Source organism: Oncorhynchus kisutch, linkage group LG12 (assembly GCF_002021735.2).
Source record: "Oncorhynchus kisutch isolate 150728-3 linkage group LG12, Okis_V2, whole genome shotgun sequence".
Taxonomy (NCBI): Eukaryota; Metazoa; Chordata; class Actinopteri; order Salmoniformes; family Salmonidae; genus Oncorhynchus; species Oncorhynchus kisutch.
This window is the reverse complement of record NC_034185.2, coordinates 54,156,799-54,184,006: the sequence shown is the minus strand read 5'-3', so window position 1 is coordinate 54,184,006 and position 27,208 is coordinate 54,156,799. Positions and strand designations below refer to the sequence as shown.

The window sequence follows — 27,208 nt, the reverse complement described above, 5'->3', positions numbered from 1 at the left end:
TCTTCTATCTAGACACTGACTTCAATCGGAATTGCTTCTCTTAGCCACTGTCTGATAGCAATGGTCCTATGGTTGATTATTTGTCCCTGTCTGCAAAGAGTCCAAGAAGTGGCATCATTTGCTGTTACTCCTATACCCGTGCTATAGCACTGTAGGTAGTCAACATTGTATGAGGATTTTCTTCCAGTATTACTACAGTGAACTCGCTAACACAGGTCTCATCCGTTCTACTGGGTTGTGTGTTTCTACAGGACAGTGTTTCAGTAAGAGGTAGTATACAGTAGTTAGCCAGGGTGGGTCTGTCTGAGTATAGTCTTCACCCTGCCAGACATCTGCTGCCTGCAACTCGGACTGTCTGTCTGTACGTACAGACCTGCCAAAACAGACACAAGACTAAAAATTGAGACTGTGGTTCAATTGGGAGAGCATGGCGCTTGCAATGCCAGGGTTGTGGGTTCGATTCCCCCGGGGGACCAGTACGAAAATGGGTACACTCACTTCTGTAAGTCGTCCTGTATAAGAGCGTCTGCTAAATGACAAAAATATGATGTTGAGTGTCTCTCTTATATTTTGTGCAAACAACAATTAATTCAAACACCGCTCCCCTCAGTTTATATTTCAAGGTTGTGTCAATAAAGGTATTCCTGTCGCCTTCATGTAACTGCAACAAAAAGGCTCCGAATGGAAAACAAGTGTCACTTTCACTCAGAGCTAAAAGTGATTGGAGGAACTTGAACACACACTCCTGGTTCAAATGGTCTAAACTCTGAAGAACAGAACAGAGACAAAAACTGTTTCATCTCAACTGACAACATTCCATCAGTCGGTAGTCTGTACCAAACAAGCCCAGATTGTTTGCAGGCGTCCATCTATGGACCCCACTACAGCAGGATTGATTTACCTGTGGTTGATTGATTTGGGTGTCATTCTGGTTCAGGCACAGTTGGAATCCTTGTGTCTGGCTGGATGGCTGGCAAACAGTGTCTACCCATACTCTACCCTTATCCTATTCTTACCCTGTCTGGGGTAAAGGTCAATATGTCTATTCTCATAGCCTGAACTGTCCATAGTCAATGATCACACTTCTGCCCACATTGCCCTCCCTCCACCCCCACTCGCACGCACGCATACACACACACACACACGCACACATACATACATACACACACACACACACACACACACACACACACACACACACACACACACACACACACACACACACACACACACACACACACACACACACACACACACACACACACACACACACACACACACACACACACACACACACCCCATATCACAAACACCAACACCTCAGACCCACCACCGTGCCCCACCCAGGAACCTTCAAAACCTCCCAGATTCTTCATGCTACTCCGCGTCAGCCACGGGGGACAGACGTGTCAGGGTAGCAAGGTGTTATTTGAGAAATACCAGGCTGACAACCATATCCACCCGACCCCGACCCCACCCGCTGACCAGCCCAAAACACAATAGTGGAAGCATTGTGCCAACGGAGACCCTGCCTGGCTACAGTTGACAGAGAGATAGATGAAACCTTATGTCTGTTTTGCTTGTTATGAATGAATGTGTTTCTACAACCACTTCTAGGTCTCAAAGCGGGTGACGTCACTTTGCACAGTGGACGCTACTAGCACACCCAGATAACTAGCTAGCGATTACACATCATTACACACTGACACTAACATTTCCTCCTTTGTGTGTGTGTCTGTGTGTCTGTGTGTGTGTGTGTGTGTGTGTGTGTGTGTGTGTGTGTGTGTACAGAGGTGTGTGTGGTGGACTGCGGCTCCCACGGCGTGTGTTTCGGGGGCAGCTGTCGTTGCGAGGAGGGCTGGACGGGTACAGTCTGTGACCAGAAGGCCTGCCACCCCATGTGCACTAAGAACGGAGTCTGCAAGGAGGGCAAGTGTGAGTGCAACCAGGGCTGGACCGGAGAGCACTGCAACATCGGTAGGTCTACTGAAGAATACACACGCCTACAGTGGCCATACACATACACATGAATACATCATATGGGTCGACAATTAAAGACATCGTTACAAAGAAACACACACGTTTTCTCTCTCACACACACACCAATCACACACACTCCTCTACCTCTGAAGCTGTCTGTCCATCCATGATTCCCCCAGCTCTCACACCACGGAGGACTCCAACCTGTGGGTCTATATGGCTTTGAACAGCCAGCTGAAGTAGCATCTGATCCCAGTCTCCTCTTTCCTCTCAAACCTCTCCATCCCTCTCTTTACAAGGGCCTGGCCAACTCCCTCCCACTCTGCAGCCTGCTCTTTGTAGTCACTCACGTGACCTGTGTGAAGAAGGCCTGCGGAGTCCCCATGGGGCGCTGCTGATCTTTAACCTCCATCAAAACACTGACATTTACTGTAGTTAAGGCAGTGTGGAGAAGATAGATTGTGTGTGTCCTGTTCCAAGCTCTCGATCTTAACAAGAGGGTACAGAGCAGCGTTGTAAATGCCTGGCGCGTTGCTGTTTAGCTTTTAAGCCGGGTGTGAAACAAACACTGAAACAGGCCAACGCCTCCTCTATACAATGCAGAGATACGAGCCCTAAAGAGAACTGAGACATCATGTTTGGTTAATTGTTTCCCTCTCAACCCCTACATCACTAAACTGCCTTAATTGTTATCAAGCAAATCTTATTTTGTGGGCTGATTCCCTGATATGAAGTCGATAGCGGAGCAGAATGCATGTTCTCTCCTCACACACACAGAACTCGTGTTCTGTTCTGCCTCGATCTCTGGCCGTATTTATTTTTGATCTGGTTCATTATTCAAACAAATAATCAGATGAATTAGCCCGAGTTAGAGTTGGTGTCCCCCACTCATTTAGCGGTCGAGTTAGCGTTAAGGTGCCCGCATACTAGGTTGGATTTGCTCCTAGCAGAACTTAGCAATATTAATGTTTGACCCTCTTGAGATGCCGTAGCAACAACATACCCAGTAAGACTTCCTCAAAATACTCCTAATTAATGTAAGATTCATCAAGAAATCTGTAATACATTTTGACGGTTTTGCAGAGGAAGTATAAGTCACACAATTTTACATCTAAGACGTTTGGTGCATTATTTCTCAAGTGAACAAATTTGCATTAAAACTTTGACAACAAACATTTCATTGAAGAATCCCATCCATAGTTCCCAGTCCTTCTAGGAGTAGTAATGTTGACCAATCACCGACGAAGGGGCGTAGACTTCGGCTACTACAAATGTTGTGTGCGCGAACAGCCGGGGAAAAAACCCTGCCGAACACCAAAACGAACAAAAAGTCATGATTTTGTCATAATATATGCGCAAACTGTTTTGACTGGGAAGCATGCGACAGGCTTTATGTATGGTGTCCCCCAGCTGTGTGTTTTCAGGTTTCGTGACACTCTCTGCACACACACATAAAAACGCGAGCGCACACACACTGACTCACTCTACTCATCATCATGGAGTTCATTTCTTTTGTGTCAATAATGTGTGTCTGATGATCTCTGGCTATGGAGGGAGCACCGACCGCTGCCTAATTCCCCTGAAAATAACACCTTTTGGCTCATTATTAGTCTTCAGACACTTTTTCTTAGCCTTCAAACACCAAAATACAAAGGCAGATGCTCCTTGAAGTCATCCACAAGGAGTCCTAGTCTGAAACTGAAACCCTGCAGGGGTTGGCTGGGACGTGAGTCAGTTAGGAAGAGTGTTGGGCTCTGTCCGAAATGGCACACTATTCCCTATATAGTGCACTACTTTTGGTCAAAAGTAGTGCACTGTATAGGGAATCGTGTGCCATTTCGGATGCTCCCGTGGTAACACTCTGCATGTAACGAACGGTACACTTAAAAGTTCCACCTCTCTGTCCTTGAGATGTTCTCTCCTGTTAGCGTGCCAGAGGTGGTGAGGGCCACCATGCCTTCATTTGTGTCTGCTGGAGATAAAGGGGTGTTTGAGTTGGGATTAGAAGTTAGCAGGAGACATCAACCAGATAGAACAGGAGAACATTAGTGTGGGACAGATCCCACTGCAGTCAATCACCCAGCTAAGACTTCTGTGTGTTTGTTCGACCCCGCTCTGACCCCGGACGGTCTCACCGCATTGCCTTGTACACATTCACAGTACAACCACCCCCACATACCATATGTTCTTATCCAATCGCCTATACATACACTCAAACAAAGAGTGTATAGTGTCATTTTGGATCTGAGTCAACACGGGTTTGTGTTACTATACCCTCTAGCTGTCTCGATAGAACACCAGTTAGACAGTCTATTATATTCAGTGGAACTACAGTACAGCATTAAGACTCATTGAGAGTTAGGAGGCAGTGACGTTTAGCTACTCCTTCATTAGTTTTCTGCTACAGGCATCCCCCTCCCTTCCCCCATAGCAAATGCCGAAGGAGAGAGGAGAAGAACACAGTAGTTATTAAGTCGTCTTCTTCTCTCCTCCGAGACACGCGATCATGATTAATGATTGGGTGAGAAAGTTACAGAGGGTCAAAGTTCATACCCCCGAGACATGCTAACCTCCCGGGATTGGTAACAGTGAGAGGTTAGCCTGTGTCTTGAGGGTATGACCTTTTGATCTTCTGGAACTTTCTCACTCATCGTTATTCACGATTGCATGTCTCATGATATATTCCACATTGATGTAGAAGTGTTTAGAAATATGTTCTATTCTTATTTACAATAAAAGTGACTCCAAAATGACACAATACATTTACCATAAATTTCTATTGGGCACAAAATAATCTGAAACACAACCAAAACGAACTGCAAATGCATCCAACAAGTTTGTAGAGTCACAAGCTTGATGTCGTCATTGCGTGCTAGGGGTGTCAATATTTTTGACCTCTACCTTTTAGAGAAAAAAATATTACTTGTTTAACAAAATATTTTTCTCTGCGCAATTGTATTAGTATAAAATAATCTCCCAGTTTGTTTTGCATACAATATAGATCACTATTTGACAGATTTATTTCATACAGTCATTATTGCCCATATTTATCAAGGGTGTCAATAATTTCAGACCCCACTCTATCTCTTCCTCTCTGTCATTGTCTGACACAAGGTGGCTTGATGCATTACCATTTTGAGTGGCTTTAAGGAAGTAGTCTACTGCTCAATACTACTCTGCTTATTGCTTTTCCATACAAAACACAGTGATGATAGGTTGAGTAAATTGTCACTGTGTTGTGTGTGTGATTGATAGTGGTAAAATAGTGTCCTTTATTTTACTCTAATGTTCCCGCTTTCAAAATGGAGCAAATGAATAGACGTCTCTGAGACGTGGAAGTATCCCTGTTTAAAAGGAAACAACTACAATGGGCTGAAATCATTTGTGTTACCTTGGAAATAAATGATGTCAAGTTTATGTAAGAGTTTGCTAAGGATTTTGCAGCAACAAACGGATAACAAGGTCTTCCCTTGACGATTTGAGTTACAGTAAACAGACTGAATCATCAATGTATTTGTATAACAATCATGTCCAATAACCAATATCTCATATGATCTTTTTTGTCAGTGTTCCAAAATACTCTTCTGCAGAGGATAGTAAAAGTACATTTTTATGGACAATGCTCCTCGTTCCTTCTGCAGACATTAGGTTTTGTTAAGAAAGCCACAGGTTCTTCTACTTCTTCTTCTTCTGCCGCTTCTTCTGCTTCTTCTGCTTCTGCCTCTTCTTCTGTTTCTACTTCTTCTTCTTCTGCTTCTGCTTCTTCTGCTTCTTCTTCTTTTTCTTCTGCTTCTACTTCTTCTTCTTCTGCTTCTTCTTCTGCTTCTGCTTCTTCTTCTTCTGCTTCTTCTTCTTCTGCTTCTTCTTCTGCTTCTGCTTCTTCTGTTTCTACTTCTTCTTCTTCTGCTTCTTCTTCTGCTTCTGCTTCTTCTTCTTCTGCTTCTTCTGCTTCTACTTCTGCTTCTTCTGCTTCTTCTGCTTCTGCTTCTTCTGCTTCTTCTGCTTCTGCTTCTTCTGCTTCTTCTTCTGCTGCTTCTTCTTCTGCTTCTTCTTCTTCTTCTTCTGCTTCTTCTTCTTCTTCTGCTTCTTCTGCTTCTTCTTCTGCTGCTTCTTCTTCTGCTTCTTCTTCTTCTGCTTCTTCTTCTTCTGCTTCTTCTTCTGCTGCTTCTTCTTCTGCTTCTTCTTCTTCTGCTTCTTCTTCTTCTTCTGCTTCTTCTTCTTCTTCTGCTTCTTCTTCTGCTTCTTCTTCTTATTATTATTATTATTATTATGGCTTCTGAATACCTCATCAGTAGGGTTGTCTCCTTTAGTCACACTGAAGACGTGTCCCAAATTGCTCCTATAGGCCCTGGTCAAAAGTAGTGCCCTGTGTAGGGAATAGGGTGCCATTAGGGACGGAGACTGATTTTAAAGTACTGTATGGAATATTGTTAAAATAATGTTGCGTGTGTATGCGTGGGTGTGTGTGTGTTCTGAGAAGTGCAGCTGGTGAACAGGCAGAGACTGAGTGTATTAGTTGAGAACCAGGAAACTGCAGACTTACTGCCCCAAGGTTTCTCCAGCAATCCAGCTCCAGAACCCCATCCCAGGCTCCCTGTTCTCCCCCTCTGCCCTTCCTCTCCTGGGGCTGGACTGGTGGTCAGTCATCCCTCCCTCCCTCACATCTCTCCATCGCCCAGAATAGCACTGCAGAGCCAGCAATATCTCACCCAGCACCACCACACGTGCCTTCACACACACAGACACACGTTCTGTACACACATCCATGCACACATACACGCACACTCTCTCTCCTTCAAACACACAAACTCTCCCTCCCTCACACACACACACACACACACACACACACACACACACACACACACACACACGCACACTCCAACCAGCTGCAATCTGTCTGTGTGTCTGGTTCTGTGTCTCCCCAGATGTCTGTTTGCCTCCAGGTCAGTGTAACGACTGATGGTTCTCCATTATCATCCAAGGCTGATGCTCGCTAGACAACACACACACACACAAACACACACTCCTCTCTCGCTCTCAACAAAACAAACCGTCTACTAGTGATATTTTCACTGAAATGAGAGACCAAAATGATTGGTCTCTGTGTCCCTCCCCGTCTCAAGCTTCAGTTTCAGCTACTAGCTACTGTACCATTCTTGTAGTGATTTGTCTTTTAAAACTCGACTGGCGGGAAGAAAAAAAATGGCTATTTGTAAACTCAATTGTGTAGTTAAAACAGTCCTGTTTTATTCACAAATGATTTCCTTAACTGTGTTCAATAGTTAATTAATCCTGCTACACTCAAGGCTCTACTTGGGAACTAGGAAGCCCATAATCCCCTGAATGGCTGTTCTGTGTTACCACTGATCTGGCTTCTCTCTTAACGGGCTGGTAGCCCTGTCAGTCTAGTCACACACTACTGTTATTATACATAGATCACTGTGTGTGTGTGTGTGTGTGTGTGTGTGTGTGTGTGTGTGTGTGTGTGTGTGTGTGTGTGTGTGTGTGTGTGTGTGTGTGTGTGTGTGTGTGTGTGTGTGCGCACGTTTGTGTGTGTGTGTGTGCGTCTACTATAGACCAGGGAATGAGTGAGGCTCAATGGGTTCTGGAGCACTTTGGGCTATAGCATGATTAAAGTCTAAGAGGAGCCCTCTCTGTTTTTACAGTAGGCTCACCTGGAGCTGATGGGGTTGTTAAAGGCCCCCAGTGCAGTAAACGTTAATTAAGATCATGTAAATCAATGGATACATGCCGGTAGCCTCTACCCCTGCCCCCCCCTCTCCCTCTCCCCTCTCTCTCTTCCCCTCTCTCTCCTTCTACCCCTCTGCTCTCTCTCTCTCTGTCCCGCCTCATCTCTCTACCCTCCCCCTCATCCCCCTCTCCTCTCCTCCCTCCATCTCTACCTCTGGGTGGGGATTGAGTGGGTCTGGACGTTGTGATATATAATTGTTTCCAGATTAATGTCACTTTAATCAGCAGCCGACGAGAATTGGCCGAACAAATAATGAAGCATTGATGTCTATAAGGGGCTGATTAATTCTGCAGCTTGACCCATAGACCCGCACACACACACACACACACACACACACACACACACACACACACACACACACATACACACACACACACACACACACACACATACACACACACACACACACAGATACATACTGTACATACACACACAGATGGACACACACACACACACACAGTCCTCCCTGTGCCCATGTGAGTGGAATATGATGGAAGTAAATGAGAAATCTTTAGTGCAATTAGCTGGTAAATTGCTGCCCCTTTGCTCAGGGTTCAGGGATGATTCCTGCTGTTTTCTTAACCCTGACGTTTCATTAGGAACCCTGACGCTCCATTAGTTCTGTTAAGGGATCCTGTTCCACTCTGGGAAAAGGAGAGGAGGATGGCCAATCTAGCTGCCACCTGAGCCAGTGTGTGTATGTGTGAGCTAGTGTCAAGTTACAGCAAGCGACATCTGAGATTGTGCAAGAAATGTAGGGACTGGGTGTTGGCGATATAAGACAACAGATTGACACACACACATATGTATGTTTATACATACAACATTCATACGTTGATACGTCACAACAAGCTAAGTGTCTGAGAAAGCATGTCATCTTCTGTCTATTCGCTCCCCCCCTCCCCCCCGTCACAACACCTAGAGAAGTCCTACAGGTTTACATGTGAGGATGGTCACGGCCACACACACTCTGTGTCACATGGGATATCCATCACATTCAAACACACGTGTGTGCGAGTGTGTCAGGGTGCCTGTGCTCGTAAGTACACTACTAACACCCTGGTAAATAGTCTGCCATGTTTTTTTCTCCTCTCCTTAACCGCTCGCTCTCCTCTCTTTCTCTCTCTCCTTTTTTCTTTTTTCAAGCTCACAATCCGGATATTAGAGTCAAAGGTACTGTGGTCCCTCTTTCTTCTGCCCCCCCCCCCCCCCCCCCCCCCCCCATCGTGCTGTGTGGTACATGTGACCGTCCATAGCTTCCCAATAACCCTCCACTCTCTCTCTATCTTTTCATCTCTTTTTTTATCTCTGATTCATTGATTCAGTCTTCTATTGTTGTCACTGTGACTATGTGTTTTCTCATGTCTTCATGTCTTGGTACTGTGGGGGAAATCCAATATCATGTCCTCTCTTGGAGCATGGGAGGATGTTCAGTAACTACCAGGCATGGTAGAACTGAACTGGGGCGGGTTTTAGCCCACATAACCCACCAACCACGGCTCGGGAACGCCCCCGCGTTGGGCACCGGGCGAGGCCACAAACGTTCCAGCGGCCCGATAGAATAACATTGAAATAACGTCATCTAAGCTCCAGTAGCTGACTAGGCATTATGTTCTTTAAACGGGGGTGTTATCCAGGATGCTTTGCCTCAATGCTTTTTGTGTCAGGCTTTACTTTTGTTTGTTTTTTTGCTTTCCCCGATTTTGACAGTGAAGAATGGCACCTTAAAATGTCCAAACAACACGAGTATACGTTTATTTGTTAATAAATTGATTTTGTTTTACTAGCACCATCAATGCCTTTTGTAGAGAGCTAAGAATTGGAGACCTTTTAAGCTGAAGTGGAGATATGGACTACTTCTTTAAACCCCGACCCTCGACCTTCCAACAGAGCTATCTCCACCACGCAGGGTGATCTCTCCGTATCAGTCTCTCTCTCTCTCTCTCGCGCTCTGTTTTCCTTCTCTGTATCCCACTGTCTTCCAACAGTATGTCCACGGAATCCTGCCTCCTCCCTCCTCTTCCTTCCTTCCTCTCTCTCTCTCTCTCTCTCTCTCTCTCTCTCTCTCTCTCTCTCTCTCTCTCTCTCTCTCTCTTTCCTTTTATGTGTTTGTCAGTCAGTCTGCAACCCCCTTGACAGAGACTGAAGTACTGAGTTTTTTTTGTTCATTTTTCTTTCCCAAATTTTTCTCCTTTTCCTTGGCCCCCCCTAATCGCAGGATTTAAAGGTAATTCATACAAAAGCCCCAGGGAGATTGTCATGAACAATCACTCTCTGCTCTCCTGTTTTACCCACTCTCTCTCTCTCTCTCTCTCTTGTCTTGAAGCACGGCGTAAACGTGTCTTTGTACCAGTCCCTCACTGTTTTTTGTGGTCCTTTTTCTGGTTATCTCCATTCTTGTCTGTCTTAAAACCTGTTTCCAGCACGCACACACACACACACACACACACACACACACACACACACGCATACTGTAAACTCAAACACGTACACACACACGTGTGCCATTTTGTTTGAAATTCCCAAAACTCAAACAAACACACACCTACACACACACACACACACGCAACCTACACACCACTGACCACCCTTCACACATGGTTCTTCCGTTTTGTTGGAAAATCCTTGTTGGTCCTGTTTCCATGCATCCGCGGCCTGTATGACCTCCTGACTGTCTAGCCTAGTCGCTGGGCTGCTTTCACTTCCTCCTGGGCTTTGCTTCTATATTATTACAATTGTATTATTCTCTTGTTTATTATTATTCTGTGTAAAGGAATGTGACCGAGGCATAAAGTATAGCTGTGGAGGCAGGGACTCAAGCCAGAGCCCTCCCTATACTTTGTGTCCATATTGTATTGTAGCTTCACATGGATGTGCCAATAGCTACTACTATCAAAAACTGAAGAAGGCAGAGGAAAATCGATTTAGGGCTTTAGTTTGGGTTCTTTGATTTCGGATTCTGTTTGATTTGGGCTATTTTGGGACATTGTCATTATTAAATCTCCCTGAATTAATGACACATTTTATTTTGGCTTCTTCTTTTGTATGCTGCTTTTTGATTCCTTTTGCTCTCTACTCAATTTCCATTTCCAACATTTGTATTTCTGACATCCTCTCTTACTTGACTTAATTAAGGCAAAATTCATATTTTCTTTCAAATTCTTCAACGGTTAACGAGGTTAACGAATGGTTCTTCACGAAGGCTTCTATCGTTCATGTGAAATTACAGCATCTGTGCATTTCACAGGCCTGTCTAACCGTCTGATGTCACACTGTCTGATGTCACACTGTCTGATGTCACACTGTCGGTTATATGTTAAGTTCACCAGAAACCTTTTCATTTTGGTTGGTTATCTACCTGTTAATCTGAATCTGTTTATGTTGATTGTTCATTTGTTTGTTCTTATCGGAAAAACTGAGAGGGGTGATCTCCTCGAAAAAGGAGGACACAGACACGCATGTGTTCACACACACATACACACACACACACACACAATGCTGAATCACAGAGAAGCACCTACATACAGACACACATCACAATGTTGATATGAGATACACAAGTGCACTCACACACTCTCCCTCCCTTATTCTCACCTATGCATGCACACCCACACACACACACACACACACACACACACACACACACACACACACACACACACACACACACACACACACACACACACACACTCCCCCCTCCCCCATACACACATAACCCTCCTATGTGTGTGAGTGTGTATTAACTCTCCATGCTCTGGTCTGCTACAGAGGGCTGCCCAGGCCTGTGTAACAACAACGGTCGTTGTACCCTGGACCAGAACGGATGGCACTGCGTCTGCCAGTCCGGGTGGCGTGGGACGGGATGCGACGTCGCCATGGAGACCCTCTGCACCGACGGCAAGGATAACGAAGGAGGTGAGACATGCAGAAAACCTTCTTGTCCATTACGTTTTCACTAAATGGACATTTGTCTTTGTCTCTGGGTTACATTACGTTATATGCCAGACATTTTCATTAGAAGTCACTTCCAGTACAGGGAGTTCATACATTGGAACTGTGCGTATTGTGTGTGATCCTTGCTGGGATTGAACCCACAACCACATTATATGTGGATCTCTCCACACTTTAAAGCTCCACCAGGAAAGGCGGTGGCGTCACCGCTATAGAGGCCTGTTAAATAAAGAAATAGAAGAAGGAACAAGTCACGTCCTGATTAGTTTTGGAAGAGGGGGATGAAGAAGGGGTGGGTGAGGGACGAGGTAGGGGTGCGTCAATCGCGGCGGCAAGGTTTTTACCACTCCCCCCCCCCCCCCCCCCCCCCCGCCCTGTGGCTGCTGGTTGCCAGATGTACCCCAAGCTTTTAATAACCTAACAAAGGCGAATGGCAGCCTTTCATGAGCTCTACGTCCTACCTCCCTCCTTTCTTCCACCGCTCTTTTCCCTCTCCTCCTCTCCCCCTCTCCTCCTCTCCTCCTCTGCCTCTTTCCTGTGGACGTCACCTGTGGGAGGCGGAGCAGATCTCATTCCCACACAAAGGCCTTGGAAAACAGCAGGGAGGCAGGCTGTTGAAGTAGCAGAGAGAACTTTTTCTCCTTCTTTATTTCTCTCTCTTTCTCTCTATCCCTCTCCACTTTCCTTCTTTCTCACTCACTCACTCTCTTATTTTCTATCACACTCTTTCTTTCTCTTCCATTATATTTCTCTCTGTCTAGCTCTCTCTCGCTCTCTCTCTCGTTCTCTCTCGCTCTCTCTCGCTCTGTCGCTCTCGTTCTCTCCCTCCCTCTCTCCCTCACTAACCTATCTAACGTTGAGACTCCAACAGCAAATTTAACCTACAGTTATCCCATCCAAGGCACCAGTCAGGATGGAGGAACAAGGCAGTTTGTCACCACAGCCAGGGGTTAGAGGTCGACTAATAACTTTGAACAACTGGGCCTGCTATTCGCTCTCACAGGAACACAGTCAATCACATTCTGAAAGCCCAACCGAATACAGCCAATTATAACAACACATGCCTTTGACCATCTTGACAAAAAGAGCCACTGGAGGTAGATTTGTTTTTAACTTGGTTAAAAGTATTTTGTTAGTGAATTCACTGTATATGGTTCCTTTAGAGTTATCAGAGAGAATCTGATCTGGATCCCATTCCTTACTCCTCTTGTTTGCCTCTTCGTAACACTCTATCTCTCTCAGACGGCCTGGTTGACTGTATGGACCCAGACTGTTGCCTCCAGACATCCTGTCAGACCCAGCCGTACTGCCGCGGCTCCCCGGACCCCTCTGACATCATCAGTCAGAGCCCGTCCAGCCTGATGCCCCAGCATGCCGCACGCTCCTTCTACCAACGCATCCGCTTCCTGGTTGGACCAGAGGGCAGCCACGTCATCACCGGGGACAACCCCTTCAACAAGAGGTGAGCATTCTCATTTCACCTTTATTTGAACAGGTTAGTGTGTGTGTGTGTGTGTGTGTGTGTGTGTGTGTGTGTGTGTGTGTGTGTGTGTGTGTGTGTGTGTGTGTGTGTGTGTGTGTGTGTGTGTGTGTGTGTGTGTGGAGGGCTGTGGTGGTCATTACATTTTGTCAGACAGTTATTGTCATGCAAAAGAGTAAGAAGAATAGAGTTGTTTTATAGTAAGAAGAATATAATCGTTTTTTGCCCATTCAAGAGTGAGTGCGAATATGAAATGACTCTGTTGAGTGTAAAAGTGATCATTTAAAAGAGATCCTATACCCTGGATTTTGAGTTATTTGTCAACTTTAGTTGTGAATGATACAAACAAAAATGTCTTAGAAATCAAAACATATATGGGCTGCATGGTGTGATTATAGGCTACTAAGGATTTGAGAAAGTCACAAAAAAGCTCGTGCTCTGTTCCTTGCCTCAGGCTGTTCTCTCATCAAATGATCCTATTTTCACCCAAGTGATCATACTTTTTCATATTCTCAATAGAATGTTGTCTTCACTAATATGTAAAATTAGTTTCAATTGAATATGGCCCATTATCAAATGGGCAGGAACAGAGACAGAGGAAAAATACATGGAGGCCGCTTTCCTGACGGTTAGTTTCTTCAACCTGCTACTCCGGTTATTTCACTCCATACATCACCAACTGTTTGAGGAGCATGCAGCCTCTTGCTGCGCGACAAGTGATATTCCTCCCAATCTCTGAATGCCATGGGATCTTCAACCCAAGTGAAATCTGTTCGGGAACATCGATAGTAACATGTTTTCACAACAAAACATATTTCATTTCTTACTTTAGTTGTGTTTTAAGAAAAAAATGCCTGGTCAGCTACCGGAGCTTAGACGACGTTATTTCAATGTTATTCTATCGGGCCGCTGGAACGTTTGTTACGCTGAGAAAGGAATGAAGGAGAGAGAGGAGGACATGGAAATGCATGGTTCTGTAGCTAAAAGTAATGTGTCTATTAATTATAAAAAATATAAAAAATGCCCAATTATTAGTGTGTTCAAAATCAAATACAAATTCACTATAATTGTAGGCTAACTGTAAGCTGCCCTGCACAATCAGTGAACCAACAGTATCCCCTAGGGCTGTACGTTCTCTACCAGTCTCATGGATATAAAGTTTGGAGCCTAGCGTAAGGTAACCAGTCCATCCAATATGCATAATAATACAGTCCACACTCAAGGGTGATTAGTAGAATTTGTTACATTTTGGAGTATAGGCTAGACCAATTATGTACCAAAGACATTTTAAATCAGTTTTGTTTTGTGTTTTTCTGCCATGTGTAATATGCGGTAGGCTATGTATTATATAACAGCACAAGGGCTTGGGCTCATAGGCCTATGCAAATGCATAAGCTCTAATATCCATATGGGCGTTTTGAGTGAATCATCACCTTAGAAAGCGCTGTCCATTTCATTGTGTTAGGCTTTAAAACAACATCCACAACGACCACAGTTTTCCACTCAGTTTCAACCTGCTGTTGAACTTCTGAGTTTTAAAAACACTGTACTGTTTTGATGATAAGTGTTTGATGTGATTTTCGATTGCGTTTGGTTTGAGGGACAATAGAGCTCTGAGTTACCAGGCCATTAGCGACCTGATGGTCGTTAGCGAGTTGGGTGCTACCAACGCATGCCCAGAGTGCAAGACCCTACCATGGCCCTTGGTGTGTGTCCGTGTGTGTGTCCGTGTGTGTGTGTGTGCGTGTGCGTGCGTGCGTTTGGTTGCCTTGGTAACAACCAGCCAGGTGGTTACAGTGGTCTATAACAATGTTGTCTACAACCATGAATGTTTGTTTCTCCATACTGGACAACAACATGGGTCATATACCATGACCAGCTTCAGTTGTGGTCATTCTCAAGGGTCTTACGACTGTTTAAACTTGAACGTTGCTTTAATTCAGTCCAGAGTACCGTGCATGTTTGTGATTGTTCACAATTGATCTAGAACCAAATAGATTTCAATAAGAGCAGGACTAACCAGCCGGTAGAGATTAGCTTATGTTTAGAAAGCAAACTTAATTTCCACATAGCGATAACAGAGTTAAATCGAGATGTTAAACACGGTGCTCACTGGAGAGAACAGAACCGTCTGATCATCTGATAAAGCAGGAAGAAGTGTGGAGAAATGAGAGGACGGAACAAACAAATAAGGAGAGAGGGAGGTGGAAAGAGAGAGATGAGCGAGAGATAGAGATGGAGGAAGACAGAGACATGGAGGGAGATGATAGCGAAAGAAAGATAGATATATGGAGATAAAGGGAGAGAGTCAAATTCACATCTGTCCTGTGTTAGACCTACCGATCCGGGGGCTTTGTTTAGCCAGTAGTGCTAACACAGAACATGTGCCTGAACATTTCCTTTAGCCTCTGCCAGCCAGCCAGCCATCCAACACACACACACACACACACACACACACACAGGATCCGCAGTAATCCCCAACCAAACAACAGCTCCTCAGCATCAACATGTGAACAAACAAGGCTCTCGTAGACCCGCTCTGCCTCTCCTCCTCCTCCTCCTCCTCATCCATCTCTTCTTCTCCTCCTCCGTCTGGGTGTATTGACATGCCACTCTCCGTCAACAGAGATAGAGAGCTCGTCGTTTAGTAGGAAATGACACTAGAGCGAGAGACTGGAATGGAGATATTATTCAGGGTGGCAATTCATTCAAAAGAGACATACTCAATAAGGAAGTACAGATGTAGCATCTTAATTTGAGCCAGTTTGATTCAGCAGGAAAACAATCCGTCCTCTGCAGGAAATGTGAATATACAAATAATGGACATTTTTGTAGGGGGAATTGCAAACTTCAGAAGCCTTTTTAAACCTCAAATACACCACAAGTTCTACATTTCCTGCAATGCCGCAACGTTCTCCTGCAACATGGTGATCAAATTAAGACCGTACATCTGTAGTCTATGATTGTTTCCATTGCGGCGCAGAGCAGACATCCTGTAAGTTACTGTCTGCAGCACAAGAAGGACAGGAAAGAGCAAAAACCTGTTTACACCTACATTATTATTGACTTCTCCAAACCTCCAATTGAAATAGCCTCTCTGCTTTAAGAGCAGGCATTACCAATGCTTTCTGACAAGGTTATTGGAAAAAAACACCTTGGATGCTGGTGTGTGTCTCAACTTCCTACACTAGAGCTTTATTTTCCTTTGTCTGCCATAATAGTTTAACAGTACAATGGCAGAACATTTTCATTTCAGCCAGTGGAGTTTGTTTAAATGCAATCCTTTGGCTCCCTTATACAGGTTAGAGTTACTGGGAATAAGGAGTCTGAATACACTGTGAAGAATGTTATTATTCCTCTTTATGGATCGTGACGGGCCAAATTAGGCATGTGGCCACGAACGCTTCACTACTTTATGTGGTGGCTCACACACACACTCTCACACACACAGACACACAGCTGAATTTAGATAAGACCGCTTCTTTGCCACGCTTCAGGAAACTCCAGACAACGGAGACGAGCGATGGAGCTTAAAGGTGCAGTATATTAAGCAGGAAGACCGACCCCCAACCTCTTTCTTGTTTTAGGTCCTTCCCTCAGTGTTTTTATATTGCACACAGATTTCAAGCGGATTAACTCTCGGGGACTAGTTGGTCTTGGCTCTGTCGACTCCCCTTATGGCCCTGTTCTGTGTAGTGATGTTGTGGTCTCGTGGTCAAGGGCCCGGTTAATTGGTCCACTGACTGGGGTTAGCAGGGTTGAGGGTTCAAATCCCAGGTGCCGGGCCACAGCTGTGGAGCCCCGGGTGCGAGCCGAAGCGTTATCCTGAATGACTTTGGTGAGAGGCCAGCTGGCGGCTAGAGACTAATCTGTCTGATAGGAACTACATGGAGGACATCCTGGACTGTGGTGTCCAGCCCAGTGTTTAAAAACTCAGGGTAAAAGACAACATCCTCAATTGAACAAATTAAAACCTTTATTGCCAGAAAAGGAATGTCATACAGCAGACATGGACGTGACAATCAGTGCCAGTACAACATGTACAGATGTAATTTAGAGAAAAATGAATACTTTGTATTTTACAGAGGTGACAGTGACACTGATGTTTTTGGTGACGACACTGACACATTCTAACTCCAAGGCACATTCCTTGACATGCAACCATTTAAAAAAAGGAAATATCACCCGTCAGTTACTGAGGCGCTGCCTGTTGCCCACAGCAACCCTTGTCATGCTTATTATGAGAGAGAGGTGTGTGCCAGTGGGAGGGGAAAGATTAAGGGTTAACTAAAGGTTTCATTCCGTCATGCACCAGAGTAATGATAGTGCCAGAGTAATGATAGTACCAGAGTAATGATAGTGCCAGAGTAATGATAGTATTAGAGTAATGATAGTACCAGAATAATGATAATACCAGAGTAATGATAATTCCAGAGTAATTATAGTACCAGAATAATGATAATTCCAGAGTAATGATAGTACCAGAGTAATGATAGTACCAGAATAATGATAATACCAGAGTAATGATAATTCCAGAGTAATTATAGTACCAGAATAATGATAATTCCAGAGTAATGATAGTACCAGAATAATGATAATACCAGAGTAATGATAGTACCAGAGTAATGATAGTACCAGAGTAATGCTAGTACCAGATTAATGATAATACCAGAGTAATGATAGTGCCAGAATAATGATAGGGCCAGAGTAATGATAGTACCAGAGTAATGATAGTACCAGCATAATGATAATACCAGAGTAATGATAGTGCCAGAATAATGATAATACCAGAGTAATGATAATTCCAGAGTAATGATAGCATCTATTGCAGCGTCTATTGAACATGCTCTTAGAAACACTCAGACACCTGATTGGTGACAACTGGGTATGTGTGCGTCCCAACTGGCACCCTATTCCCTATATAGTGAACCACTTTTGGTCAAAGGTAGTGCACTATATAGGGAATAGGGTGCCATTTGGGAGACAGCCATTGTTTTACAGTGACAAACACTCAGACAACCTCCCTAAGCAAATGGAAGGCATAAATTACAGCTACATTATGCAACCCCCACACACACACACACAGACAGGTATTAATGAAGCGAGGACGCTGGGTAATTTATGGCATGTTTACACTATAGAAGGGGAAGAGGGAGGGGGGACATCAACTGTACTGTCTGGCATCCTCTCAGACTGTTCTAAAGGATAGTGCTGGGGGGGGGAGTTGTGTGTGTCTCTCTTTCTCTCTACAGGGTGATTCAATGCTCCGCTACTGATTAGCACTCAGTGAGAGCTGTAATGACCTGGGAAGGAGAGCTATAAGTAAATCTAGCTACCCTCCCCCTGCACACACACACACACACACACACATAGTAGATATCTCCACAGGACCAGACCCATTGACTATAAACTAATCTAAATGGTCCACCGCGAGCCGGGGTGGGTGTGTGTCTGGATCACAAGTGATTTTGTGTGTGCATAGTGGTGACCAGAGAAGGGAATTGGTTAGTTGACCGAGGCCAAGATTTGCACGTAGCACTGTACAGTGTCATACTGTGGTGTTTATGAATGTGCTGAGTGAAAGTTGTCTAGTTTGTTATTTCCTGTCAGTCCTCTAGTGTGATGTATATCTCAGGATATCTCTATCTCTGTCTCCGCGGCATCTCAAAGCTGCAGTGTACAAAATAACGACGTCTCTAAGTAGATCATCTCTACGTGTTGTTTCTCCCCAGCCTGGTGTCCATCATCAGAGGCCAAGTCCTGACGGCAGACGGAACCCCCCTCATAGGAGTCAATGTTACCTTCGTCCACTACCCCGACCACGGATACACCGTCACACGCAAGGACGGCATGTAGGTCCACGTACACACACACACACACACACACACACCACTGACTCTGGTCTTCCTCACCACTGACAGCTCATACAGTATTTGATTTATGTTGTGTTTTCAGGAGTTGTTGATTGAATCATCATGAGTGTGTCTGTGTGTGCATATATGCGTGGATGTTTTTCTGTTCATCAGTGAGTGTGTGAGAGGGAGAAAAGAGAGAGAAACTGCAACGTGCTTCTTCTCCCGTCCCGCTACGACTCTGTCTCACAGATCTCCCAAAATCGTCTCACTCATGCAAAAGAAATCTCAGTAGCTTCCCCCCAATGAAAAAACACACACTCTCTCTCTCACACACACACAACCCCCCCCCCCCACCCCAATGAAAACCCTGCGCCATTTAAATGTGAACTGGGGGGCTGTTTAAAATGCATTGGTTATACAAAGGAAGAATCAATTAGTCTGCGTCATTTTAGCGTAGGGCACACACACACACACACACCTCCACTACACCCTGCCCCCCACTCCGGTGTTATTACAGCGAGTGTTCCTGCAACCCTCCTCGACACCAACCAGGATATAGGAAACTCAGGTCATGTCCCAAATAGCACCCTATTCTGTATATAGTGCACTACTTACTTCCCATAGGGGTCTGGTCAAAAGTAGGGCACTAGATAGGGAATAGGATGCCATTTGGGACAGAGGCGCAATCACTCCCAGGCCCCATCCCCATCAGTACCTTTTATTACACCACCTGCGCCCAATTAGATTGTAAAGCAGGGGTGTTAAGGGCAAAAGTGCAAGCCGTGATATTTGGTGCTCCCTGCCTCATTGAGAGGAGGCTCTGTGTGATTGCTGGGAGTGTAATAGGTTGAATCTCTAGGGCGAGTCTAAGCTGCTAGATTGCAGTAGGTGTGTGATGGCGACCACTGTGGCAAATTGAATACATGATGTTGCACGATGTTCCACACTGCAGGTTGCAATGTATCCAGCCACTATGCCATGCCCCTGTTACTATATAGACTAAATGAAATGGAATCATTTATGTTGTTGTAATAGGCTGAATATACTGCCATGCCACTGATAAAATAAACTGAATATACTGCCATGCCACTGATAAAATAGACTGAATATATTGCCATGCCACTGCTACAATAGACTGAATATACTGCCATGCCACTGCTAAAATAGGCTGAATATACTGCCATGCCACTGCTACAATAGACTGAATATACTGCCATACCACTGCTACAATAGACTGAATATACTGCCATGCCACTGCTAAAATAGGCTGAATATACTGCCATGCCACTGATAAAACAAACTGAATATACTGCCATGCCACTGATAAAATAGGCTGAATATACTGCCATGCCATTGCTAAAATAGACAGAATATACTGCCATGCCACTGCTAAAATAGACTGAATATACTGCCATGCCATTGCTAAAATAGACTGAATATACTGCCATGCCACTGCTAAAATAGACTGAATATACTGCCATGCCACTGCTAAGATAGACAGAATATACTGCCATGCCACTGCTAAAATAGGCTGAATATACTGCCACACCACTGATCAAATAGACTGAATATACTGCCATGCCACTGCTAAAATAGGCTGAATATACTGCCATGCCACTGATAAAATAGACTGAATATACTGCCATGCCACTGATAAAATAGACTGAATATACTGCCATGACACTGCTAAAATAGACAGAATATACTGCCATGCCACTGCTAAAATAGGCTGAATATACTGCCATGCCACTGCTAAAATAGACTGAATATACTGCCATGCCACTGCTAAAATAGACAATCAAAGCTCTTAGAGTTTTACCCAGAAAGACGACAGGTAGCCTAGTGGTTAGAGCATTGGGCCAGTAACTGAAAGGTTGGTGGATCAAATCCCCGACCTGTCAAGGTAAAAAATCTGTCGTTCTGCCCCTGAATAAGGCAGTTAACCCACTGTTCCTAGGCTGTCATTTCAATAAGAATTTGTTCTTAACTGACTTGCCTAATTAAATAATGGTGAAATTAAAAAGGTAAAAAATAAATGAATAGTCAAACATTGGCAGTAGAATGGCCTTACTGAAGAGCTCAGTGACTTTGAACGTGGCACTGTCGTAGGATGACACCTTTCCAACAAGTCCGTTTGTCAAATTTCTGCCCTGCTAAAGCTGCCCCGGTCAACTGTAGGTGTTGTTATTGTGAAGTGGAAACGTCTAGGAGTAACACCAGCTCATCCGCGAAGTGGTAGGCCACACAAGCTCACAGAACGGAACCGCTGAAGTGCATAGCACGTAAAAATCCAAACTGCCTCTGGAAGCAACGTCAGCACAAGAACTGTTCGTTGGGAGCTTCATAAAACGGGTTTCCATGGCTGAGCAGCCGCACACAAGCCTAAGATCATCATGTGCAATACCAAGCGTCGGCTGGAGTGGTGTAAAACTCACCGCCATTGGACTCTGGAGCAGTGGAAACTTGTTCTCTGGAGTGATGAATCACGCTTCACCATCTGTCAGTCTGACGGATTAATCTGTGTTTGGCAGATTCCAGGAGAATGCTACCTGCCCGAATGCATAGAGCCAACTGTAAAGTTTGGTGGAGAAGGAATAATGGTCTGGGGCTGTTTTTCATGGTTCAGGCTAGGCCTCTTAGTTCCAGTGAAGGGAAATCTTAATGCTACAGCATACAATGACATTTTATCTAGACGATGCTGTGCTTCCAACTTGGGGAAGGCCCTTTCCTGTTTCAGCATGACAATGCCCCTGTGAGGTCCGTACAGAAATGGTTTGTCGAGATCTGCGTGGAAGAACTTCACTGGCCTGCACAGAGCCCTGACCTTAACAGATTGGATGCTGGTGTCACTGCTTGTCTGTGCTTGCATGAGTGTTTTCTTTTATCTATGCATTTTCTGTATGTGTTGCGTGTATGTCTTCACACTTCACCCCACCAGCCCCCTCCAGACACAGAATATAGGACAGGACTTAGGGGACCTTCTCTCTCTTCCACTCGGATGGCTCTCCCTATAGGTCTGCTACATGTTAAAAGACAAAGTTAGCTAGCCAAACGAAGCTCTCTCTCACCACACACACACACACACATCCAATAATAATTGGCCCCATCATCTTATTTTCAGTACAGGAGAAAGAACAGAAACATGTTTTGTTCTGAGAAAGGAAGAGGGAGAGATATAGCAGGGAGAGGGAGCAGGAAAGAGAGAGAGAGCCTCAGGTTAGACATACTAGACAGGAGAGACAATTAGAACAGGACAGTCTGATCACCCTTCATCCTCACTCTACCTCCATCAGTGTCAAAGATACAGAGATCTCTGTCTCCAGGGCCCAAGAACAACCAGGAGGAAATGTGTGAACATGTAAAATGTCCTTTCTACTGATTGTGTGTGTGGGCTGAAGGGGGATGTGTGTGCATGCCTGTGTGCGTCTGTCCATCCGTTCCTCCGCCTGTCTCTCTGTGTGAATGTACATGCCTGTGTGTTTCCGTCACCCCTTCTAACCCCATCTCTCTCCACCTCTCTCCACTTCTAACCCCATCTCTCTCCACCTCTCTCCACCTCTAAACCCATCTCTCTCCATCTCTCTCCACCTCTAACCCCATCTCTCTCCATCTCTCCTCACCTCTCTCCACCTCTAACCCCATCTCTCTCCATCTCTCTCCACTTCTAACCCCATCTCTCTCCATCTCTCCACCTCTAACCCAATCTCTCTCCATCTCTCTCCACCTCTAACCCCATCTCTCTCCATCTCTCTCCACCTCTAACCCTATCTCTCTCCACCTCTAACCCCATCTCTCTCCACCTCTAACCCCATCTCTCTCCATCTCTCTCCACCTCTAACCCCATCTCTCTCCACCTCTCTCCAACTCTCTCCATCTCTCTCAACCTCTAACCCTATCTCTCTCCACCTCTAACCCCATCTCTCTCCATCTCTCTCCACCTCTAACCCCATCTCTCTCCACCTCTCTCCATCTCTCTCCATCTCTCTCAACCTCTAACCCTATCTCTCTCCACCTCTAACCCCACCTCTCTCCATCTCTCTCCATCTCTCTCAACCTCTAACCCTATCTCTCTCCACCTCTAACCCCATCTCTCTCCATCTCTCTCCATCTCTCTCCACCTCTAACCCCATCTCTCTCCACCTCTAACCCCATCTCTCTCCACCTTTCTCCATCTCTCTCCATCTCTCCAGGTTTGACCTGTTGACTAACGGTGGGGCCAGTCTGACCCTGAGTTTCGAGCGGGCTCCGTTCCTGATACAGTACCGCACCGTGTGGATCCCCTGGAATGTCTTCTATGTCATGGACACCCTGGTCATGAAGAAGGTGAAATATAGTTGAAAAAGATATTGAATTGTGTTTAATTGAATTAAATTAGATCATGTTGAATTGTATTGAATCTTATTGAATTCTTTTGTATTTAATTTAATTATGTTGAATCATATTGAACTGAATTGTATTGAATCATATTGAATCGTATTGACTCACAGTGACTCACATTGAATTGTATTGACTCATATTGAATTGTATTTCATCGTATTCAATTATATTGAATTGTATTACTCGTATTGACTCGTCTTCATATTGAATCGAATTGCAGGAGGAGAATGACATCCCCAGCTGTGACCTGAGTGGTTTCATCAGGCCCAGTCCTGTCATCGTGGCCTCTCCCCTCTCTACCTGCTTCAGGTCCTCACCAGAGGATGGGCCCATCATACCTGAGACACAGGTGAGACATACACATCATCATACACACATTATCATCATCATACACACATTATGCATCATACACAAATCATCATCATACACACATTACCATCATCACACACACTAACATCATTATCATGGCAGTCATGGCAGTCTCTATGGGGGTGCCACAGGGTTCAATTCTCGGGCCGACTCTTTTCTCTGTGTATATCAATGATGTTGCTCTTGCTGCGGGCGATTCCCTGATCCACCTCTACGCAGACGACACCATTCTATATACTTTCGGCCCGTCTTTGGACACTGTGCTATCTAACCTCCAAACAAGCTTCAATGCCATACAACACTCCTTCCGTGGCCTCCAACTGCTCTTAAACGCTAGTAAAACCAAATGCATGCTTTTCAACCGGTCGCTGCCTGCACCTGCATGCCCGACTAGCATCACCACCCTGGATGGTTCCGACCTAGAATATGTGGACGTCTATAAGTACCTAGGTGTCTGGCTAGACTGCAAACTCTCCTTCCAGACTCATATCAAACATCTCCAATCGAAAATCAAATCAAGAGTCGGCTTTCTATTCCGCAACAAAGCCTCCTTCACTCAAGCCGCCAAGCTTACCCTAGTAAAAATGACTATCCTACCGATCCTCGACTTCGGCGATGTCATCTACAAAATGGCTTCCAACACTCTACTCAGCAAACTGGATGCAGTCTATCACAGTGCCATCCGTTTTGTCACTAAAGCACCTTATACCACCCACCACTGCGACTTGTATGCTCTAGTCGGCTGGCCCTCGCTACATATTCGTCGCCAGACCCACTGGCTCCAGGTCATCTACAAGTCTATGCTAGGTAAAGCTCCGCCTTATCTCAGCTCACTGGTCACGATGGCAACACCCATCCGTAGCACGCGCTCCAGCAGGTGTATCTCACTGATCATCCCTAAAGCCAACACCTCATTTGGCCGCCTTTCGTTCCAGTACTCTGCTGCCTGTGACTGGAACGAATTGCAAAAATCGCTGAAGTTGGAGACTTTTATCTCCCTCACCAACTTCAAACATCAGCTATCTGAGCAGCTAACCGATCGCTGCAGCTGTACATAGTCTATTGGTAAATAGCCCACCCTTTTCACCTACCTCATCCCCATACTGTTTTTAATTATTTACTTTTCTGCTCTTCTGCACACCAATATCTCTACCTGTACATGACCATCTGATCTTTTATCACTCCAGTGTTAATCTGCAAAATTGTAATTATTTGCCTACCTCCTCATGCCTTTTGCACACATTGTATATAGACCCCCCCTTTGTTTTCTACTGTGTTATTGACTTGTTAATTGTTTACTCCATGTGTAACTCTTTGTTGTATGCTCACACTGCTATGCTTTATCTTGGCCAGGTCGCAGTTGCAAATGAGAACTTGTTCTCAACTAGCCTACCTGGTTAAATAAAGGTGAAATAAAAAAATATAAAAAAATCATACACAAATAATCATCATACACACATTATCATCATCATAAACACATTATTATCATCATATATACATTATCATCATCATCATACACAAATCATCACCATATACACATTATCATCCTCGTAAACACATTACCATCATTATACACACATTATCATCATCATCTTACACAAATCATCATCATACACACATTATCATCATCATACACGCATTACCATCATTATACACACATCATCATCGTACACAAATCATCATCATACACACATTATCATCATCATACACACATTACCATCATTATACACACATCATCATCATCATACACAAATCATCATCATACACACATTATCATCATCATACACACATTATCATCATCATACACACATTATCATCATCATACACACATTATCATCATCATACACACATCATCATACACACATTATCATCTTCATACACACATTACCATCATCATACACGCATTATCATCATCATATACACACACACACACAATCCGAAACCCAGACTAGTTGTACTGAATACACACACTTTTCCACAAACCCGTTATACCTAAGACTCAAGTGAGGTGACAGAGGAGAAAGGATACCTACAGTACATCAAACACCCACTGTACACACACCTCACAACACGGTCAGCTAGGGTTCGTCCAGTTCACTCAACTTCCAGCTCACTACCCCTCTCCACAGACCCACTCAGTACCCTCATCTGTTTAACTCTCCTGTTCAACTCTCCTGATCAACTCTCCTGATCAACTCTGCTGTTCAACTCTCATGTTCAACTCTCCTGTTCAACTCTCCTGTTTAACTCATCTGTTCAACTCTCCCGTTCAACTCGCCTGTTCAACTCTCCTGTACTGTAAATGATGTGTATCTTTTCTCCCCGAGGGAGATGACGTTTATGAATTTCCTACTTGGGCTGTGGACAATGGAATTATGACATTAACACATCATGGTATTTTGCGGGAGTTGTTGGTTGTCCCACAACCAATCAGAATCCAGGATCCAAACAACCCGTTTTTTAATGCCCTATAACACCCCACACTGCTTCACCCAAGCTTTACCGGGGCCTCAAACAGCCAACTCAGTTGGAACGGGAGGCCTCACAAAAAGCTGAGCCGACCTTCAGTACTTGAAGTATAAAAGCACACCTTTAACAGCCCAGTGAATACAAGATCTAGCCATTTTCTAACTGTTTGCACAGATGCTCTTTGTTTTGTTCAAAGAGGAGACGCCTTGATGAAGAGAGAGAGCATTTAAATCCATGTATAGTCTTTCTAGCTGTGCCAGACACGGTGTGAATTGTTACGAGGGTCTCACACACACTCGTGCACAGACTCATTCGTAGCTCAAAACCCAGGGTTTACCATTATGGCAGTATCACAGGCCAATCTGTGCAGAAGAGCATCTTCAGTAAAGCTGATACACACGAGTCCTCTCTGTATCTCTCTCTCTCTCTCTCTCTCTCTCTCTCTCTCTCTCTCTCTCTCTCTCTCCCTCCCTCCCTCTCTCCCCCTATCTCTCTCAACTCTCCTGTGTGGCCAGATAGACTTTGATTCCTCTTGGCCCAATGTCTGTCCCCTCTTCTCTTCTCTGGCACTCCTTCAGTCTAAACCACTACTTTAATAAGGCTGCCTGCACCATCAGCCAAACAATACACACAGACACGCACAGACATAAACACAGACACACACAGACATAAACACAGACACACACAGGCATAAACACAGACACGCACAGACGTAAACACGCACAGACATAAACACAGACACACACAGACATAAACACAGACACACACAGGCATAAACACAGACACGCACAGACATAAACACACACAGACATAAACACAGACACACACAGACATAAACAAATAAAATACAATTTATTTATATAGCCCTTCGTACATCAGCTGATATCTCAAAGTGCTGTACAGAAACCCAGCCTAAAACCCCAAACAGCAAGCAATGCAGGTGTTGAAGCACGTTGGCTAGGAAAAACTCCCTAG

General features: G+C 44.7%; 1 protein-coding gene across 1 annotated transcript in view; it reads left to right on the top strand.

Moving 5' to 3' along the window:
• tenm3 (teneurin transmembrane protein 3) overlaps window positions 1-27,208 on the top strand; it is a 380,000-nt gene that overhangs the window by 287,437 nt on the left and 65,355 nt on the right. The window contains exons 12-19 of the mRNA XM_031836697.1: window positions 1,792-1,977; window positions 8,879-8,905; window positions 9,951-9,959; window positions 11,501-11,647; window positions 12,926-13,145; window positions 18,896-19,015; window positions 23,209-23,341; window positions 23,616-23,744. Of these exons, the coding sequence (XP_031692557.1) occupies window positions 1,792-1,977; window positions 8,879-8,905; window positions 9,951-9,959; window positions 11,501-11,647; window positions 12,926-13,145; window positions 18,896-19,015; window positions 23,209-23,341; window positions 23,616-23,744 (971 nt within the window). The remainder of the gene's footprint in view (window positions 1-1,791; window positions 1,978-8,878; window positions 8,906-9,950; window positions 9,960-11,500; window positions 11,648-12,925; window positions 13,146-18,895; window positions 19,016-23,208; window positions 23,342-23,615; window positions 23,745-27,208) is intronic.